At 37.1% G+C, this 22,385-nt stretch overlaps 2 protein-coding genes across 4 annotated transcripts in view; one reads left to right on the top strand and one right to left on the bottom strand.

The window, feature by feature from the left end:
* Window positions 1–315: 315 nt before the first annotated feature.
* Window positions 316–9,883, bottom strand: ENY2 (ENY2 transcription and export complex 2 subunit). 2 transcript variants are annotated; one of them, XM_053558772.1, is made up of 5 exons: window positions 9,730–9,883; window positions 8,311–8,387; window positions 4,435–4,505; window positions 3,029–3,103; window positions 316–580 (listed from the first exon to the last, which is right to left on the bottom strand). In XM_053558772.1, exons 1-5 carry the CDS (start codon window positions 9,733–9,735, stop codon window positions 504–506), a joined length of 306 nt encoding a protein of 101 aa, XP_053414747.1. In that variant the 5' UTR covers window positions 9,736–9,883; the 3' UTR covers window positions 316–503. The 2 variants fall into 2 exon arrangements, with proteins under 2 accessions (XP_053414747.1, XP_053414748.1); XM_053558773.1 differs by having other exon boundaries at window positions 9,802–9,881.
* Window positions 9,884–9,983: 100 nt separating this feature from the next.
* Window positions 9,984–22,385, top strand: part of NUDCD1 (NudC domain containing 1) — a 109,598-nt gene continuing 97,196 nt past the window's right edge. For both annotated transcript variants that reach the window (XM_053558770.1, XM_053558769.1), the window contains exon 1: window positions 9,984–10,310. In XM_053558770.1, coding sequence (XP_053414745.1) covers window positions 10,193–10,310 — 118 coding nt within the window. In that variant the 5' untranslated portion in view covers window positions 9,984–10,192. The remainder of the gene's footprint in view (window positions 10,311–22,385) is intronic.

Below are 22,385 nucleotides of genomic sequence, written 5' to 3'. Positions count from 1 at the left end.
TGGCAAATTCTTTGAAGCATAAGGAAGGCACGTATAAGATGAGTAAGACCCAGTCTTAACCCTCAGAGTTTATAACAAGTAAGAATAAGACAACTGTAGTACAAGATGGGGCATTACAATTTATAAAATATTATGGGGATTCAAAAAAGGAATACACCATATGCAAACAATTAGAAAAGACTACATCTCAGCTGTTAACATAGAATTGCACATACTAAGTACTTAAACTATATTAAATGCTTTCTCTCTTAACAAATCTGGTGAATTAGTAATAAAGACAAAGTCCCATTTATTCCAAAATCCAAGCAAACTTCAAAACTTATTCATGAGATATTTATTAAAATAACACATTTAGGGAAAAAAATCAATACAATGTATATCATTACTGAAAACTGTATACCATCATACAAAAAAGGATTTTTTTTCTGGGAAGCTGATGTCTAATTTATGGCAAGTTTCACTTTCAGAAATAAAATCACAGAATAACACAATCTAATTCAATCTTAAAGGCTGGCATGCTGAGCAAGGAATGTTCTTATTCTTTGTAGGAGCTCCTTCTTTACACTGTCAGGTACCAGGGCTGAAATACAAAAATACATAAGAGTAAGAAGATTCTAATGAATATCTGTCAACTTAAGATCTGACATTTTATTCAGGATTACCAATACAAGAATTTCATAAATAACACTCATGGTTCAATACCTAAATATACTGCATGTTGATGAGATGAAAACATGAGAAAATTCTTTCAACTAGAAGCAGAGGTCATTTTTAAATAAAGAGGCTAGAGGCTATACCAATAGATACCTTTGATTTAAATACAACTATGCTTGATCAAAACCACCATTAACATAGCCAGAAGACAAATAGGGGAAATGCCATTACAGAAAAGGGCTGATCTCTCTACTACACAACCACTTCAAATCAATAAGAAAAAGACCCGATTAACAGAAAAATGAGCAAAGGAGATAAAGAAAAGGAAAAATATATAGTTCTTAAATAAGAAAGGGGCTCAGTCTCAGAAGAGAAATGAAAATTAAAATAATGTTCAGATAGAAAGCTTGACCAATAATGCTAATCCAAAAGTCAACAATATACTGTGTTGGTAAGAATGAGGATATTAGCTGAGAGTATAAACTGGTATGTTTTGAAAGGCAATGTGGCATTATTTTATTGTAATAATGAATGCACATACTTTTTGATCCAGCCAAAATACAAAAAATGCTACAGCAGTTATATCTGTTACATTTTTACTTTTGACCCATGTGACTATCACCTATACAGATTAAACCACAAATGTGAAAAAACTAAAACTTCTAATGTATTTTCTGTGTCCCAGGGAAATAGAAAACTAACTTCAGTACAGTTAAATGTTTCTACAAAAAATTACCCAAATAAGTATACGTATCAAATAGAGAATAATTCTCTTTATCAATTGTTTAGTTTAAGCCTACATATAAGATACAGAATTAACTCAAATCCACTTAAAATGTAATCAACAGTTATATCATTAACCAAAATAATGATGATTGAGTCAAAATCATCATCATCAAAATAATGATGATCAGTTACAGAAAGTGTTAACTATAAAGGGATAGCTTAAGGGAGATTTCTGGGAGTTAGGGAATTGCTTATTCTGTATCTTGACTCTGGTGGTAGTTGTATGTATTTACACATGTATACAAAGTTCACATAACTGCACACTAAAAAAAAGTCAGTTTGGGGTGGCGCCTGTGGCTCAAAGGAGTAGGGCGCCGGCCCTGTATGCCGGAGGTGGCAGGTTCAAACCCAGCCCCAGCCAAAAACTGCAAAAAAAAAAAAAAAAAATTCAGTTTTACTGTAATTTAAAACTGTCTACTCTTAACAATAGTAAGAAGACAAAGACACAAAAGATTTATTTTTATTTCTCTTTTCACTATTTGATCATTCACTAGCAAGGGAACTACAGAAACTGAAATACCCAATGTACAAGGTGTTAAAGGAAGCAAAGGATAATTCCTAACCTTACAACTGGTTCCTAAATAATGTTAATATATCAAGAATCACAGAAGAAAACAGAAAAATAAATTAGTGAAAATTTAAATATAAATTGTACGATGAACAAATAATGTTTTTTTCTTTTCTCTGAAGCATACTTTTTTAAAAATGGTATGTTTTCCAGCTATAAATAAGCCTGAAGGGATGGTTAACAAGGACTATGGGATTCTATAGCTTCTTCCCAGCAGTTAGCAGCTCAGAAAATTAGTGTTCTATAGTAGTAATTTTCAAACATACTTTTTACACTTCAAATCATTTTACTATCTCTGAGTGAGAAAACACTGTATGTATGGGCTGTCTAATTGCCCTTCCACTTACAAATACCAAAAATCTCCAACTTTATTAAATTAAAATGTGACTACATATAAGGTAAAACTCAGGTAGTTCCTGACTTCGTATTTATTACACATCATCGGTTTTAATACAATATTTCTTATACTTCCTTTACCTCTGTAAACAAGCACTAAAGGGAAAAACTAAGAAGGTGTCTACATTGTGAGTCTTACTATGGATTACTCTCAACATGAAGTGATGGAGCTACCAAATTCTGAAGTAGACATTCAAGAAGGCAAATCTTCATTTATTTTTAATAAGGAAAGAGATAGCTGAGCAATGACTCAGAGGCTGGAGGAAACTTTGAATTATTAAATATTTAAGTGGACTCAGGCCATATCTGACAAAGTTTATAAATCCTAGCTTGGGGTAGTATTTGCTTCTATTAAATACCCTGCTTTAAAAATTATCTGCCTGACCAATCATATCAGCTTGTATTATTAGTATATACTGGTTTGGAGTATAAAAACATTTATCCCCTATTATTTAATTTGTTACCCAAGACTATGCTAATTCTTCCCACATAAGACAACACAAGTAACTAAATGACTTTGGAAAGGGTGCTTTTCTTTATAAATAAAGAAGGAAAATCTGAATCAGGGAGAGAGAAAATCTTGTCTTCAGCAGATGTTTCCTTTGACACATCTGCATTCCTTACCTCTGCCTTTTGGAGTGATTTCAGCCACCAAGTCATCAACAGTAACGTGTTCTAGTCCTTTTTCTTTAATTACCTCTTATGCAAAAGCAAAAAACAAATCATATCATTTAAAATCATTATCTGTAAGAAAGATTTTCATAGAGGAAGGATTAAGATCATGTTTTTAGAGTGCAGACTGGTCTTTAAAAAAAAAAAAAAGGACAAATTTAGTTCAACCTTGAAAATTTAGTTCAACCTTAGAAACACATTAAGTATAATAGAGCCTCCATAATAGCTGACCACCTCCCCACACTGACCATCTCCTTAGGCTGACCTAAATTTCACAGACCAGACATGCACCACATGTACTTATCAGTACATGAGGCCTAGTTCCTTATGTTGACTACCTCTGTCCACTGAGCAGTTTGTTACAATCCCTTGGATGGTCAACTTACAGAGGTTCTACTGTATTCTCTAGATTTAAATGATAAAAGTCCATTCATTAAAGTATCAGCTAAACAGCTTTAATTTAATTGTAACACTCAAAATGAATTTTAATTGTGGTCAAATCTAATATTTTTAAAAGGCTGGAAACTTATAACTGTTATAATTAATATTTACCATATCCTTATTAAGTGCTTTCCAGTATTTACTATTCTCAATAATCTAATCGGCTGGCATTTCCCCCTCGCTCCCCACTTAATAGGTGAGACAAATGAGGCTTAAAGATTAAATAAACTCATCCAAACATGAGTTCAATTCCAGACCTAGTCTTTCACCAGAGAAAATCTGTATGACCTTAAAGACAATGCTTTGACTAATTTGCCTTCCTACAGTTAATATATAAATAGTCTCTATATAAAATGTAATGAGGATTCATTAAAAATATCCAGAATTCCATAAGCTGAGTCAAAAAACAGGCTCATCTTAGTGACATGCGTAATCTATCAAATGGTATCATCAATACCCAGCAATTTAACAAGTTTCACTTGTACATTTTTTTAAGTAAGTGTAATTCTCTAAGCGCTTTTATATAATAGAAAAATTTTCAAAATAACCTTGTTATTTTGAAAGGAGAGCTATAATTCTTCTAAGTCTGGCAACTCTCAAGTGCTCACTTTGTTATTTAAAACATTAGGAAGACTAATGTGGAAAAACACGTGATTCCACATTTTGATCTAAGAGAAAATCTTGAGTGCTCATGCCTCTCTTGTTCTAAAAGAAACACAAAGAAAATTCCTAAAAATTTAAGAATTAGGTCTTGCAGGGAAACATTACTCAAGATTAAATTCTCTATTTATTTAAAAATTATGCCTGAGTACTCAATATACGTTAAAATACTGACTATACATTTTTTTTTAGCAATTCCCAAATCAATTCAGTTCAGAGAAAAGGGATTAGCTTATCTTCTAAATGAGATTGATTACCTTTACAGTGTGCCTTCAATTGATCCTTCCAGCCACATTCAATTAATTTAGCTCTCAGCAACTCTTTGAGGCTGTTGAAAAATAAATGTTTTCAAATTAAACAATGTACAACATCTCAGGCAGAAATGTTTGAAGTAAAGGTTCAACTGTGCAACTAAAATTACCCTGCCTTCTAGTTACAAAATTTTAATTTAACTGGGCCCCTAATCTTGGTTCTATCACTATATATTCTTTGATTTTATGCAAGCCATTTAAATTCTGGGACTTTCATTTCATCATTTTATGAGCAAAATTAAAGTGTAGAGGCTAAAACGTTTTTCAAGAAATTACTCAGGCCTTCTAACACACTTTTTACTTTCCCAACACCAGAAAAATATCATGGCTGTTGTACAACTTCTAGACTATTAATAGAGCTTGAAACAACTGTACCACTGAAATCTTCAAATTCCAAAATCCATTCTTTGACCACAACTTCTTACCCTTTAATTCTCTTTATTTTCTCCATATCCCACCCTTAACCTCACAGACTGCCCCTTCTTTCATCCCAGTCTATCAGGCCCTTCTAAATTAAATACCAACTATGGTATTTCACTCTCTTTAAGACTGTTGTTTCCTCCCTATTTTAACAATTTAGTAATTGGTATCCCTGTTAAAATTGACAGTATTTTCTTTTCTAATAATAGTAAAAAAGTAATGGTATATATTATAACTAATGACCTCACAGATGCAATAAAACATTTTCTTACCTTTTTATCATATCCACTCTTACAAATTTTCAGTTAACCTACATCATTTAACTTCTCAGCCTACACATGTCATATTCCAAACCAAAAGGAAACACTTTTTCTCCAAACCATTTCTTCCTTGATATTCCTAGATACCCACCTGACATTTCTGTCTTGGTACTTAAGTAGGTCTTTCAATATTAACAGGGCCAAAACCCAACTTTTTATTCTTTACCACTTCATTCTGTTCTTCTCAGAATGGCAACTCCATTCTTCTGGTTCCTCAGGCTAGGAAACTTGCTAACACCCTTCAGCTACCTTGTTAACACCACAAAACCAATCCTACTAGTTTCAGTTTTAAAACATAACTAGAATTCAAATGTTTCTCACTATCTCTGCTATTACTACCCCAGTTCAAGCCTCCATCTTCTCTTAACTGTTACCAGAGACACCTAGGTTATCTTCTTGCTCCTTCCCTTGTACACTTCATTCTCCCCCCACTGCTCAAAACCTTTCAGTGCCTTCCTAATTAACTCAGAATAGAATTCCAAGATTTTAGAGCCTAAGTGATCCTCCTACCTTCTACCAGATAATGCCCTCACCCAATTTACTCAGTCTTGTTAGCTTCCATATGTTCCTCAAAAATGCCAAGCAATCTCCTGTCCCAGGATCTGTGTGTCCTCTCGCTCCCTCACATCCTGCTGATCTCTTATCATTGAAGCTTCCTTTGTTTTTTCTTTTTCTTTTTGAAGACAAGAATCTTACCTAGTTGCCCTTGGTAGGGTAACATGGCATCACAGATTACAGCAACCTCAAACTGTTGGGCTCAAGCGATTCTCTTGCCTCAGCTTCCTGAGTAGCTGGGATTACAAGCGCCTGCCACAAGGCCCGGCTATTTTTAGAGATGCTGTCTCACTCTGGCTCAGGCTGGCCTCAAACCCATGAGCTCAGGCAATCCACCCACCTCGGCCTCCCAGAGTCCTAGGATCACAGGTGTGAGCCACTGCACCCAGTCCTTCCTTTGTTTTTTTCTATCCAAAAATATCACACCTTATTCTTCTACTTTATTGTTCTTCTCATCACCATCTAACATAGTACATATTCCTTGTATGTATCCTCCCATTGTAATGTAGGCTCCATGAAAGCACAGACTTCATTTTGTCTACAACTATATCTCCAGCACCTTAAGGGGCATAGCATATGAAAGAAACTCAGTAACTTTAAACTGCACCAACGAAAAAACAAACAAAAACCAATACATAATCTCCTATATTCATTACTGCCAGTACTATCTTCTCAAGTTACCTGAGGAACTGGTCTACATGCTTCCTTCCTCATAATTTGAATTGCTGTTCCTACTTTTAAAAAAGTAGAAAAAATTATAAGCTCTCCTTTCCATTTTTAACCCTATGTAATCTTCTGCTTTATTTTTTTGCCACCTATCTAGACACCTTCAAATCTATCCTCCACACTGACAGAGTAAGATTCCCAAAGTGTAAATGTGATCTAGTCAGTCCCTTTCTTAAAAATTTTTAATGATTCCCACAAGCTAAAAATAAAATCAGTTAACAGACCTTTTTTGCAAACCCTACCACCCATTTTCCTGCCTCTTCTAACAGACAAAATTGGTCATTCTCAGTGTATGGGTAAAGTTCTAGAAATGGAAACATGACCTAGCCAAGGCTGATTACAATCTCTGCTAGGTAAAGCCTCCTTGAGGATAAAGCCAATATAGAGGAAAGCAGACCTGATAAGATAAATATTCTTGGCAACAATTTTTTAGAATGCCTGCCCTCAGTGATGCCTGAAGAAATCTCAAGCCCTAGACTTTTTAGATGGATGAGCTTATACATTTTCACTAGTTAAGCCAGTTTCTGACTTCATTTTTTTTTTTTTTTTTGAGACAGAGTCTCACTTTGTCACCCTCAGTAGAGTGCTGTAGAGTCACAGCTCACAGCAACCTCAAACTTTTGGGCTCAAGTGATTCTCTTGCCTCAGTCTCCCAAGTAGTTGGGATTATAGGTGCCTGCCACAACACCCGGCTTTTTTTAGAGATGGGGTCTTGCTCTGGCTCAGGCTGGTCTCAAACTCTAGAGCTCAAACAATCCACCCACCTCACCTCCCAGAGTGCTGGGATTACAGGCACAAGCCACTGGGCCTGGCCCCAGTTGTTATTTTCAACTGAAAGAATTCTGACTCATACAAAATCCACACACTTCCTGTGCACTATTCCAGCCACATGGCTTTCATACTTTACCCTCTAGGTTTCTTTTACTATGTTGCATTTCCCAGAATTATGTTGTAGTAAAGCTCTGTGACTTTGTATATTCTGTTCTATCTGTCCAGAATGTTCTCTAGTTTATTGGCTCAGAGAACTGCTACCCTTCTGCCTAGGTGAAACACCTCTTTTATTATTTTGTGGGATCTTAAATGGTCATGTAAACCCCCAGGTAGAGTTAGGCTTCTCCTGTTATTTCTCTTACACATTTTTTTTCACTCTGCTTCTGGGAGCCTTCCTTGATTCCCCTCTGTACATCTAAACCTGTTCAATCTTCAGATATTGTACGTCTAAACCTGTTCAATCTTCAGATATTTACTTGGCCAATTATGTGCCAGACATATTGTTAGATGCTGAACATACAATGGGGTTTCTATTGTCAAAGAACTTAAGACTATATTGGAGGATATAAACTAGCAAAGCAGATGGTTAGAATTTGATTAAATGCCATTATTGAACAAGGTTATTTGGGACATAAAAACATTCCTCTAACAGGTAATATATAAATTAAAACTTGACAGATGAGCTAAAAACGATGGGAAGGATGAAGAGTATTTCAGAGAGTAAGCATGTGCTATTCCCTGGTAACTAAAAGTCATTCTATCGAGGTGTCTCCCTGTTAAAACCAGTAACATTGTGTGTTCAGTTGTAATTACTTGGGTATGTATTTTTTCTTCTCCATTACAGTACACATTCTTTGAGAGTTATCTCCAGCTCAACATTCTACATTATCAATTCCTTTCAAATCCTGCAACATGGAACAGACCTAAATTATTTTTTATAGATGTTAGGAAGAAAAACTTTTCTTATTTAGATTCCTGTATCCATTAAAGATGGTGAAATGTAATTTTCCCTACACAATCTAGTACTTACCGTTCCCTTTCTCCAGTTTCTATCAACTTTTGGTTAATTGCTGCTCTCATCTGCGCATCTTTGTTCATCTTGCTAACCTGGACATCGATATGCAATTTTCAGATATAAAACATTTACAAAGCATTTTCTTCTAAGTCCTCTAGGCAAGCAAACTGTTTAGTATTCTATCGAGTGAAGGAATGACAAGTTGCAAGTGTGTTAACAATATCATTACTTTATTAAACACTTATGTGCCTGATACTGGGCTAATGCATTGAGAGGTTTCTAAAATTAAATTTAATTCCCAAAACTCATTCTGTTACATATTAATAACATTAGTATTTTACTAATGAGGAAACTGAGGCACAGAAACAGAAAGTGGTGAAGGCAGAATCTGAACTCAGGTACTTTGACCCCAGAAGCTCCAAAACTATTGAACTGCACATAACTGACTGTTGATCACTTCTGTACCTTAGCTACATCTGTAAAATTGAGGAAGTCATATAAACTAAATATCAGAAAAAGATTAAAGACTATTGGTTAAAAAAAAAAAAGAAATTATCAGATAAAGCTCTAAGTGCTTACTTTACTCTTCCCTAGTATGCACCCTGAATTACAACTCCTAAACTAGATGTAAGAGTGTACATGTGTGTTTAAAAATACACACAGAGAGTCTTCTAGTGGGATAAGGGAAAAACCAATCTCAAACTAATTTCTAACTCAGAAAATTTTCAATTTTCAGTAAACACAGACAACCAAAACCAAAACAGTGTTGAAAGCAGAGGAAGGTTCGGTTTTAAAGTCACTCAGACCATTTAAAGTTTGAGTAAAATAAAACTTGGAGTAAAATGACGTCTCTCCACCCAATCTGTCACTACCTTGGGATTGCTTTTGTTGTCTCCTATCTCACCCATAAGAAAATCAGACTAACATGGAGTTTTCAGAGTTGATTTTATTTTTTTGGAGAAGAACATGGAAAAGGAGGGATTGAGGAAAAAAAAAACAAACTAGGAAATGTATGCTTTTGTACTTAGAGGCTAACACTTACAAAATAACTGTAAGGTCTAGTCAGTACCACCCCTGGAATATTGAATTTGACCTCGTCTTGGCCCCTAAAATACGGACAGTGACCTTGGACAAGTCACTTAATGCTCAAAGGCCTCAGTTTTCTCACCGGTAAAACAAGGGCACTAGGGGTTCCCTCCCAGTTCAGACATTCTTTGGGAAAATAGAACAGGGCGGAGACAGAGGGAGAGGCGGGAGGGGAGGAGCCAGAAAACAAAGCAAGGACTGGTTTCAGGCCAACTCCGGTAGCACGCCCTGTCGGAGAGCCCTACAGGCCCGCGAGTGCGGGTCGGGAAAGCTAACGAAAGACAGTACATCGAAAGGAGCCTGGGCTGGGCCCGGGTCCCGGCCCTGAGGACCACGGGCATAGCTCACCACCATCACCGCGGGCGAGGGCCGTCCCTTCCCAGCGACGAAATGACCCTTGCGCTGATGACCGTTACCTACCACACTCTTCGGCTGCCCGGACTTAGACCCTCAGTAGCTCGGGCACCTAAGCACACAGAAAGCTAGAACACGCATTTCCGGGGCGGGGTCTCGCCGCTCTGCCTATAATGTAAGAATTTAACCAGCGCGGGCCGCCTCCTGGGCGCTCAGCCCTCTGGGTAAGGGAGTCCTGACGCTGCTGTGGCGCGGGAGTCAAGTCCCCAGAAAACTATATAGCCCGGCATGCAACGGGGTCAACTTTCTCTCGAACACTACGTTTCCCAGAGGGCAGCCGGCGCCGCAATGTTTCCTGGGATGGGACCACGCCGCTTCCCAGCGACAGTGCAGGGAGCGAAGCGCGGACCTTTCAACCAGAGCTTTATCAATTCTCACGCTAGGACCGTGGAAGGCGATGGAGGTGGCAGCAAACTGCTCCCTGCGGGTGAAGAGACCTCTGCTGGATCCCCGTTTCGAGGGTTACAAGCTCTCTCTCGAGCCGCTGCCTTGTTACCAGCTGGAACTTGACACAGGTGGGAAGCGGCGGCGCCCCTGCCTGCCCCATTCCGCTTTCCGCTTTCGGCTGCCATCGACCCAAACTTCCCGCATTTCTTTCTTTCTGACTCTGGCAAGCACAGCGACTGTGGCCTTCCTCACGGCGCGTCCGGCTGGGGTGGACCCACGGTGACGTCTTCTGGACAATGATACCCATCCCAGAACCCCGTGGGAGTCGCCTTCGTGCGACTCTGCCCTGACAGGACTTTAGGCCCTTCCCTTGGCTTAGCAGCCCCCGGCTGTGAGATCTGGGCACCTGTTCGTCCCCGGCCTGGTCCCTCTTGTGGAGAAAACATAGGATAGTCTTTCTTTCTGGAGCATCGTCAGTAAACGTGTGCGTTGAGAAATCACATCTGGGAGGATTCTCAGCTTTTGCTTGCTCTGACAGAGAGCCTTTTCTTAAAAGAGAAACAACATTCCAGGCAGAGCACCGGTTACTCAGGTCCTCGAACGCTTAGACCTCTGTCGTAGAGACCATGTCTAGAAATTTTTAAGGAAAAGTTGACTTAGTAGCCGTGCTGCCACTACTTGTTTTGTTTACCTATAGCTGGCTAGAATATTCTCATTCGTGTTTTCGTAACGTAAAGAAAGGTGTTTCTTTTTGTTATAGAGTCCAGACATCTGCATTTTTAATACATATCACTGTTGAGTCTGATATATGTTGACAGTGATCACACTTTGATAAATGCTGATCTGTATTTAATTAATAGAGCACCGAACAAGTGTTTATTCACTTATTAAATTCATAAACATCGTTCGAATGCCTGTTTTGTGTTACATGCTGTTGATACCAAGAAGAATAAGATAGTGCATAATACAAAAAGGCTGTTGTCTAGTTAGGAAAGTGTAATCTTGACAATTATAAAGCAGCGTTGGAAAGGCGATGATAATATCTATCCTGAACCTGGGGGATCTGGGAAAGCTTGCTGGAACGGTTGATGTTTAAGTTGAGCTTTGAAGGATAGGTAAGAGTTGACCCAGGGTAAGAAAAGATGAACTTGATTTTTCTTTTCATTTGCTTTCTTTTCCTCTATCTCACCATGTTTAAACAGTCTCTCCATGCCAGTAGATGGTACTACCATGTTTAGTTAGCTAATGCATTGAAAAGACTCAGTGGCTCAAAACACAAAGCAGTTATTTTTGCTTACAAGTCTTAACTATTAGTGCAAGTCTATTAGTTGGTCATACTTGTCAGCTAGGTTGTTCTTTTACTGCTGTCTGGGCTCATTGGTGCATCTTTGTTCACTTATGAGCCTGCTAGGCAGCTCTGCTTATCTGCTTGTATGTTTGGGGGTTCTCATACTATAGGCTGGTCTAAGATTATTTTTAGTGGTCCAGCAGGCTAGTCCACATTGGTTCCAAGAGACAAGTAGCAGAGTGTTTCTTCAAGCTGCTGCTTGCAGCAAGTTTGCTAAAACCTTAATGGGCCAAAGCAAGTCAGTTAAGTCTAGAGCCAGTGTGCAAAGGTCATACCAAAGAGCGTAGATCCAGGGAGTCATACATAATTGGGACTATTATTGTTCATGCTGTTTTCATCTTTGTTGTATTTCTTCACTTTTAGCCCGTTAAATTTAGCAGCAAATCCAGTCATCTCCAGATTTTTGACATCTTCACCCTACTCTAAATCACATTTATCTTTTACCCAAACTATGGTGGCCTCTTGATTTGCCTTCCTGCGATCACTTTTGTGCTTTTTCCATTGCATGCTCTATAAGACGGTATTTATCATCCTTTTAAGTTCTATGTTGATTTTTTTGATCTTGTTTCCTCCAATAGACTGTGAGTTCCACGAAAACAGTGATGTTTCTCTTTTACTCACTACTCTATCCCCAGTGCTTGGCACATGGTGGATACTCAATAAATTGAGTGAAGGAAGAAGAGGAGTTGTTGAAGTTATTCCTTTTAGGGGAAAGTGTGAGGAAACGGAAAGAATTGGTATTTTGCGTACTGTAGTTGCAGTCTTAGGTTGCTGGAGCAAAAAATCTGGGAAAGTGAGAGGAGATCGAAAGATCAGTTAGCACCCTGTTTGCCTCTTGGACTTTCTCTTGTCAGTGTTTTCCAGACTTTTTTGTGTTGTGCCATTACAATAAAGAATAAAACTCAGCTATCATAGTTCTGCCCACCTTTTGAATTTGCTAAGTGGAGATGTTTCTTGAAACTATCACGTACACACCATCTTTTTATAAACAAAAGGATGTTTTACACAAAAAAAAGTATGAAGTACAATTTCTCAATAAGTAGTCTTAATTGGATGTATTATTACATAAAGTCACAAAGTTGTCTTTTTCCCCCCTCATTTCAGCTCTGTTGCTCTGAGATTCTGTGTTTGGAATGGACAACTGGAGGATATGAGGTGCCATTTGAAGGTTTTGAGTATGGTAGGGAGACGAACAGATTTGGGGGTTGAATAGAATAGTTTATTCTCAACTCTTTGAAAGGTAAGAGGAATGGAGACAAAACAGTTTGGAGACCTGAGGGGCTTTCTTTGAGAATTACTTGATGGTGAAGATGAGATTATTTCTTTTAAAAATCATTATTTCTGGAGGGCTTGAGGTATAGTTGAGGAGCTTCTGACTATTTGATTTCTTTGATCCTAGCCCAAGAAGTTCACTTTAATTTAGTAAATCATTGGTGAACACCTGGGGTGTATGAAACCCTGCATTTGAAATGTGAGGATGAAGATGTTCCTGGTGTCAGAGCTTGCTGCACTAAGGCTATTCTCTTGTCTTACATGATGTTATTAATTTGTTTCAAAATTGTCTCTGCTATATAAATAGTAAATACCTTTTACTGTTCCAAAGAACTAAGTAAAAACCTTTTTGTAAAAAATTGTATTTGCCTTTTGATCCAGCAATTCCATTTCTGAGCATTTATCTTATAAATATACTTTGCTTAAAATCTTCATTTTGTACATGTCCTTTTCTGTGCTTTCCCACTGTATTTCACCTGGCTAATTCATACTTTTTCATTTGGTTTACATGTTACTTCTTCAGGGATCCCCTTCTTGACTAACTAGTTAGAATCTATACCGTAGAGTCTGTACAGGTTGGAGTCTGTACTCTTCTTTCCCATGGTGGCCAGTACTTCATAGATTTTGTCACACTTGGTGGCATTCAGTGTTTTCTCTGCTAAGACTATTAGTTCAGTATTGATGGGTCCTGTGTCCATCTTTTTCCATGCTTTATCTTTAGGGCTGGAACATGCCTGATAAGTGGTAGATGGACGTTAAACAGCTTTTTTGAGCTATAATAAACAAACTGTACAAATAAAAAATGTACAGATTAACACGTTTTCACATATATATATCCATGAAATCATCACCATAATCAAGATATTAAATCAGCTGTTAGCCCCCAAGTTGCCTTGTGCCCTTCTGTCACTACCTCTTTGCTCCTCTTGTATCTCTCCAAGCAACTACTGATCTACTTTCTGTTATTATAAATTAGTGTTATATAGGCAGAATCATACACTATGTACTTTTTTAGTCTGGCCACTTTTTTTTAACCACAATTATTTTGAGATCTTTCTTCTTGTATGGGGGAGGGGTATTGAAATCTATGATTATAATTGTTTATTTTTCTATTTCACCTGGCAGTATCGATTTTTGCTTTATGTATTTTGAAAGTCTGTTGCTAGTTGCACATACATTATTGATTATTATGTGCTGATAAATTGACCCCTTTATCATTGTGAAATAACATGTTTTTATCCCTAGTAGTAGTCTTTGCTCTGAAATCTCTTATTAAAATAATCACTTTTTTTCAAATCCGTGTTACCATACTATATCTTTTTCACTCCATCATTTTACTTTTAACTTATTTGTTTCTTTGTATTTAACTTACATTTGTTATTGGCAGAAATATGGATAGTTAACTTTTGCTTTTTTATTCAATGTAATGATCTCAATTAGACTGAGTACACTTAATTATTGATTGGGCTAGGTTTGGGTCTTTCATGTTGCTATTTGTATTCTGTTTCTAGTCTTTGGGAGAATGGAATATTTCCACTTGCTGCTTTTGGATTGAGGGTTCTTTTTTTTTTTAATCATTTTTTTTTGTTGTTGGCTTAGTAGTGTATCCACTTCAGGTTTATAGTATACATCTTTAGCTTACTATCTTATAGGATACATTCAAATGATATTACATTATTTCATGTGAGGTATAAGAAGCTTACGATTGTTTATTTTCATTTCTCTCCTTGCCTTTATGGAATTGTAATGCATTTTACTTTTTCATATTATACAATACAAAACGTTATTTTTTTAAATAGTTAAATATCTCTTAGATTTAAATGATAAGAAAAACTTATGTAGCAACTTACTCATATAGTTGCTACTTCTAGCCCTTGTTATTCCTCTATGTGAGTCCATATTTTTATCTGGTATAATTTTCCTTCTGCCTGAAAAAACTTTTAATTTTTCATGTAGTGTGTGTCTTCTGGTCATGAAGTCTTTCAACTTTGATAGTCTGGAAACATCTTTATTGTGCCTTGGTTTTCAAAAGATACTTTAATTTTTTTCGGGCAGCGCCTGTGGTTCAGTGGTTGAGCACCAGCCCCATATACCAAAGGTGGTGGGTTCAACCCTGGCCCCAGCCAAACTGCAAAACAAAAAAATAGCAGGGTGTTGTGGCAGGCGCCTGTAGTCCCAGTTACTCCGGAGGCGGAGGCAAGAGAATTGCCTAAGCCCAGGAGTTGGAGGTTGCTGTGAGCTGTGATGTCACAGCACTCTACCGAGGGCGATAAAGTAAGACTGTCTACAAAAAAAAAAAAAAAATTAATATTTTCTTTCAATGCCTTAGAGATGTAGCCAGACAGTATTCTGCTTATATTGTTTCTGATGGGAAATTTCACACTATCTTACTGTTTCTGCTCTCTACATATATAGCATGCTTTTTTTTACTCTGGCTTTTAAAGAAGTTTCCCTTTTACATCAGTTTTGAGCGGTTTGATAATGTGTTTAGGTATGGTTTTCTTTATGGTTTTTGTACTTGGGGGTTGTTGAGCTGTAAACTGTAGGTTTATAGTTTCCATCAAGTTTGGAAAAATTAATCTGGCCATTATTTCTTCCAGTTTTTTTTTTTTTTTTCTCTCCTTTGAGGACTCCACTTAACCATTTTTAGATCACTGGAGGTTGACTTCAACTCATCGGTACCCTTTTTTTTTTTTCTTTCATTCTGTTTTCTGTTTATCTTGGATAATTGCATTTTCATGCCCTTAATTTCATTAAGCTTTACTGTTGTAATGTTGATCTCTCGTTAACATCCCACATAGTGTTTTTTTTTTTTTTTTATCTTAGAAATTGTGGTTTTCACATCTGGAAGTTTAAGTAAAATGTTTTACGTCTTTTATGCTTCTTATCATTTGAACATATAGAATATACTTGTAATTTCAGTATCATGTTATTTATAACTTCTTTGTCAGTTATGTGTTGGCTTTTATTAATTGGTCGTTCTCATTATGAGTTTTGTTTTCTTTCCTTTATACAGGACTAATAGTCTTTGATTGGATGCCAGAAATTGTGAATTTTGTCTTGTTAGGTGCAGGATGTTTTATATTTTTTCAATGTTCTCAAGCTTTGTTCTAGGATGTAGAGTTACTTCAAAACAGACAAATGCCATTGGTTCTTGCTTTTATAATTTGTTAGCCTGGACTGGAGTGGTGCTCAAACTAAGCCTAATTATTTCCTACTGAGACAAGACTTTCCTGTATACACCACTCAGTAACCCACAAATTGGGAGTTTTCTCTACTTTGCCTGTTGAGAACCGTTGCAATACCCAGCTTTGTGTGCGTGCTCTGCACTGTTCCCTCTGTTTCCTTTAGATGGTATTTTCCTTGGCCTGGGAAATCGCCTTAAACATACGAGGTTAGTTTTCTAGTTGAGGAAGACCCTGTGCAGATTCTCTGGGATTTTCCCACTGCACCTGTCTTCTGTGTAGCTCTGTTCAGTGACCCATAGCTGCTCAGGGCTCCCTAGACCAGTGATTTTCAACCACTGTGCCATGACAGCATCTTAGGTGTGCCAGGAAAAATGTTTAAAAACCATTCATTAAATTATTTTTAAAAGAAGTTCAAAGCACAGTGAGTATATTCTCTTTTTTTTCCACTCCTTTTTTTTAATCAACATAATTTAAGTGTGCCACAGAAGTTTTAACCACAGGTTTAAGTGTGCCATGAGATAAAAAGGGTTGAAGAACACTGTCCTAGACTTTGATCTCAGTTTCTTCAACTCTTGAGAGTTTGCTGGGTTCTAATTCACTTTCGCCTATTTGGTTGCAGTTTGGCCGCGGCTGGGCTTGAACTCGTCATCCTCGGTATATGGGGCTGGCGTCCTACCAACTGAGCCACAGGCGCCGCCCTGTTTCTCATTTCTTAAGGATCACTCTTTTTTGTTGTCTGATGTCTAGTGTCTTGCAAACTATTTTTTCATATAATTTTCTCTGGTTTATTTTATCTTATTGATTGTTTCTGGGGGAAAGATAAGTCTCGTACTGGTTCCTCTATTTTGGCTACAAATTAAATCGTTTAACATATATTTTTAAGTAAATTATTTTTTATTCAGATACAATGAGGGCACAAAGGATTAGGTTACACTGATTGCATTTGTTAGATAAAGTTCCTCTTATAATTGTGTCCCACTCCCAGAAGGTGTGACATAGGCCATAAGCCCCCACCCGCTTCCTCCTCCCCTCTTCCTGCTCCCTCATTCCCCTGCCCCCCCACCTTGAATGGATTTGAATTTTTCTCTTATTAGAGTATATATTAGATCATCTACTGACTTCATATTAGAATTGAAGTATATAGCCGGGTGTTGTGGCAAGCGCCTGTAATCCCAGCTACTTGAGAGGCTGAGGCAAGAGAATCACTTGAGCCCAAGAGATTGAGGTTGCTGTGAGCTGTGACACCACGGTACTCTACCAAGGGCAACATAATGAGACTCTGTCTCAAAAAAACAAAAGAAACACATATATATATATATAAAATTGAAGTACATTGGATTCTTGCCTGTCCATTCTTGTGATACTTTACAAAGAAGGGTATGTTCCAACTCAATCCAGGGGTCCCCGTGAGAATAGCCCACATTACAAAATCTCATACCTGCAAATGCTGGCGTGGATGTGGAGAGAAGGGAACGCTTTTACATTGCTGGTGGGACTGCAGACTAATACAACTTTTTGGAGGGAAATATGGAGAATCCTCAAAGAACTCAAATTAGACCTCCCATTTGATGCTGCAATCCCATTGGTAGGCATCTACCCAGAACAACAAAAAAAATCCTTTTATCATAAGGACATTTGCCCTAGACTTGTTTATCACAGCTCAATTTACAGTTGCCAAATTGTGGAAACAACCTAATGCCCACCAATCCAGGAATGAATTAACAAGCTGTGGTATGTGTGTAGCATGGAATACTATTCAGCCATTAAAAAAAATTCTTTAGAATGATGGAGCTAGAAACAAGTGAAAGGAGTTAATCAAGATACTGAGAAAATAGGAGTATAGACTGCTTTTGAAAGAAATTTGAGGCTGGATGCATTGGCTCACACCTGTAATCCAGAATTTTGGGAGGCCTAGGTAGTAGGATTGCTTGAGGTCAGGAGTTTGAGGCTAGCCTGGGCAATGTAGAAAGACTATCTTTCAAAAAAAAATTTTTTTTAATTAACTGAGCACAGTGATAAATGCTTATAGTCCCAGGAACTGGAGAGGCTGAGGTAGAGGATTGCTTGAGCCCAAAGTTTGAGAATGTAGTGAGCTAGGATGGTGCCACTAGACTGTAGCCCAGGTGACAGAATGATCTGAGACACTGTCTCCAAAAATAAATTAAAGAATAAATAATAAAGAACTTTGAAAACAGGGTAAAAGAGACTAATGGAGAACAGAGTCTTTCTGGCAAGAGAAAATGGAATTACATACACTTACGTGGGAATTAGCCTTGGAAGGAAGAGGAGGAATGCTCCTCTTAAGTGCTTTATAGAAAATGCGTTGCATGTTTTTAATTTAAGCTTGTCAGTAATTTGACAAGATTTGTATTCTTTATCACAGATAAGGAAATAGGGACTAGAAAAGGAGTACTAGAGCTGACTTAACCAATTTATGCATCAGCGGCAAAGCTGATCCTACAGCTCACACTTTCTCTGATGATCTGTGTGGTCACTCTGGGCTGTTTCTTTAGAGAGAACAGCTGGTGAAGATTTAGGCTATAATTGGAGTAAAGGGCAGGAAGAATCATGTAATCATTGTTTTTAGGTAGAATTGTCTATTATGAAAGCCCTATCTACTTTTACAGTAGAAAATATGGAAAAGATAGCTAGATTAATGTGTTATGGTGGTAGATGTATTATATAAAATAGTTTCAGGGGGCAGTCCTCCTAACTTCAGCTCTGTCCTTTTCCACAAGGTTTGCTTCAGAACTCATTACATAACTTGTACTCTTACTTTTTTACATCTTCATACATAAATAGTAAATTCAATGACTAGATGAAAAGAAGACTTAATTCATTGGGTTTATTCTAAAAGATAAGTGGCCCAAGAAACGATCTTTGTTTATAACCTAATGTTCCTTGCCTCTGTCTATATCCCTTTTTATTAACTACTTCACTTTGCTTGTATAGATGTTAGATTGAGTCATATTTAATTGATGTCAAAAGAGTTGATTGTTGGCAATTTCCTGTGGTTCAACATTATAGTATATTTTGAAAGGACAAGAATAATTAGTGAATATCATTGGTAGCATCATTAGTTCAGGAGACAGCTCTATGTTATTCACCAGTCTACATTCATGGCCAAGTTCAGTGTCTGGCACATGGTAGATATTCCATAAATAATTTATGAATGAAAAACTCTAGGCTTTTGAGGTTCCATAAGGCTTTCATGGTTTTCCTATGAAAAACTACGTTTTTAGGTTTTGTAAGGATTTGGAGCAACAATTAGAGGAAACCGCCTTCTCATTAGGCCCAAGTCTTTTTTTGTTGTTGTTGTTGTTGAGACAGAGTCTCACTTTGTCACCTTCGGTAGAGTGCCATGGCGTCACACAGCTCACAGCAACCTCCAACTCCTGGGCTTAGGCGATTCTCTTGCCTCAGCTTCCCGAGTAGTAGCTGGGACTACGGGCACCTGCTGCAAAACCCAGCTATTTTTTTGGTGCAATTTGGCTGGGGCTGGGTTTGAACCCAGCACCCTCCGTATATGGGGCAGGCGCCGCCCACGGCACAAGTCTTTTTAAAAGACTAACATATAAGGATTGTTTGGAGGACAAAGCTCTTTTACTTTCAGTGGAGCATATCATTAAATAATAAAATATTTACTATTTAAAAGATTCTTCTTCCTCAGCCCTTTGAAAGATCTGTGTTAGAGATTAGAGTCTGCCTCCCACCTTTTCTTGGAATGGAGGGTTCTGTTAGTGGTTAAGCGCAGTCACATGTGGACACTTCTTTTATTTTTCAGTTGTTCCCCCTACCACCTTTATACTTATGTGACATGATAAATGCGGATGTAACTATTCTTTTATCACTTGGAGCCAGAAGTGGCCTTTTTCTATGCAACAGTAGAACTTAATGCTTACTTCTGTGTTCTAATAACTTACATAACTATCTTGTTGAAATTCCATACCATGAAGTGTTATAGGAAAGCAAATGTCTAAGAAGCCTCGGATTTATTGAGGATTGCCCAGAGGTCTTTACACAAATATGAAGAAAATATATTTCTTACATTATCGTGTGTGTGATATGTGGTTTGTGTTACTGCTTTGGACTATTAAGTCGCTGTGCCTATTTCTTGCAGTATTGAGTTCCATCCACACAGTGGTGCTAGAAAACCAAGAATTGATCATTTTTTCGTCTTATTCAGTAGAATATGTATTTCTAACTGTTCTTTATAAAATAAACACTTCCTCAAGTTGTATAAGAAGTTTTCTCATCCTGTCAAATCTATCATAAAACTATTGTTTTCAGCTCTGAAATGTCTCCAGTACTCCATCATCCCTAACCAGATGGCTACAGCAGCTTCCTAATGTATCTTCCTGCACTTTGCTCTGCTCTGTTCCCATGTGTTGTCCATATTTTAGCAGCTGTAAGGTATGCTTTCCTAAACTTAAATCTGAACTGTACTTCGTTGCTTAAAAAAATGCTAATGAATCCTAACTAAGTTTGTCAGTGAAGATTATAGACAGGCCTTTCCTAGCCCACTTGTTGCCCAGTTCTCCAGCTTCATCCACTTGTAGAATTTCCTTCTCCAAGTCCCCTGTTCGTTTGTACTTCAGCCAGTGTGACCGGATTTTGGTTCTTTGAACACAGGTTTTTTTCTCCTACTTTTGCCTGATTTTTCTTCTGCTTGGAAGGAGTAGAGGGATATCTGTGTGTATGTATAGATATATTCTTTGAAACAATGTTTTACGGATACAAAATTGTACATATTTATGGGGTACATATGATATTTTGATACATGCAGACAGTATATAATGGTCTAATTTAGGATATCCATCACCTTAAACATTTATCATTTTGTTGCTAGCACTTCCCACCTTCCTAGCCTCCGTTAACTGTCTTTCTACTCTCTACCCATAAGATCTATTTTTTCTTAGATCCCAGATATGAGTGAAAACAGGCAATATGTTTGCCTTTCTGCATCTGACTTAATTCACTCAACATTGTGACCTTGGTAGTTCCAATCCATCTTGTTGCACATAGCAGGATTTTTTCTTTTTAATGGCTGAATAGTATTTCTTTGGGTATATACTCAAAGTATATTTTGTTACTCCATTCATCCATTGGTGGGCATTTAGGTTTTTTCCTTATTTTGGCTATTGTGAATAGTGCTGCAATAAACCTGGAGATCCAGGTATCTTTTTGATATACTGATTGTCTTTACTTTGGATAACTACTCAGTAGTGGGACTGCTAGATCAATTGGTAGTTCTATTTTTAGTTTTTTGAGAAACCTCCTGTTTTTCATGATAGCTGTACTAACTTATACTCCCACTAATAGTGTGTCAGAATTCCCTTTTCTTCCACATCTTTGTCAGCATTTGTTATTTGTGTCTTTTTGATAATTGGCTATTACAACGGGGGTAAGAGGATACCTCCTTGTGGTTTTGATTTGCATTTCACTGATGATAAGTAATGTTGCGAATTTGTTTAGCTACCTGTTGTCTATTTATGTGTCTTCTTTGAAGAAATGTGTATTCATGGCATTTGTTCACCTTTTAATGGTATGATATTTTTGCTGTTGAGTTGTTTGAGTTTTTTATATATTCTGGATGTTAATTCCACGTTGGATGAATAGTTTGCAAATATTTTCTCCCATTTTACAGATTACTGTTTATTGTTTCCTTTGCTGCATAGAAGCTTTTTAGTTTAATATAGACTCATTTGTCTTATTTTTGTATTTGTTGCTTGTACTTTTGAGGTCTTAGCCATAAAATCTTTTCTTACATTAAGGTCCTAGAGTGTTTCCCCTATAGTTTCTTCTAGTAGTTTTGTTTTGTCTCTTTTGAGTTTTGAATCCATTTTGAGCTGATTTTTGTATTTGATAAGAGATAGGGGTCTAGTTTTATCCTTCTGTATATGAATGTCCAATTTTCTTTGCATCATTTGTTGAAGAAGGTGTCCTTTCTCCAATGTATGTTCTTGGCACCTATGTTGAAAATCAGTTGGCTGTAAATGTGTGGATTATTTCTGAGTTCTCTCTTCTTTTCCATTGTTCTGTGTCATTTTTATACCAGTACCATGCTCTTTTGGTTACTATAGCTTTGAAGTATATTTTGAAGTTCAGTAGTGATATGCTACCAGTTTTATTTTTGTCAGTATTATTTTGGCCATTTGGAGCCCTTTGTTCATACAAATTTTAGAATTTTTTTTTTTTCTATTTCTGTGAAAAATATCATTGGTATTTTGATAGGCATTACATTGAATCTATAGATTGCTTTGGGTAATATGGTCATTTTTAACAATATTAATTCTTCTGATACGTGAGCATGTGATGTCTTTTCATTTGTTTGTGTTCTGTTTGATTTCTGTATTCAGTTTTATTGTTTCCTTGTAGAGGTCTTTCATCTCTTT

Source organism: Nycticebus coucang, chromosome 13 (genome assembly GCF_027406575.1).
Source record: "Nycticebus coucang isolate mNycCou1 chromosome 13, mNycCou1.pri, whole genome shotgun sequence".
NCBI classification, from domain to species: Eukaryota; Metazoa; Chordata; class Mammalia; order Primates; family Lorisidae; genus Nycticebus; species Nycticebus coucang.
Note: the sequence above shows the minus strand (reverse complement) of the source record. Positions and strands in the feature narration are given on the sequence as shown.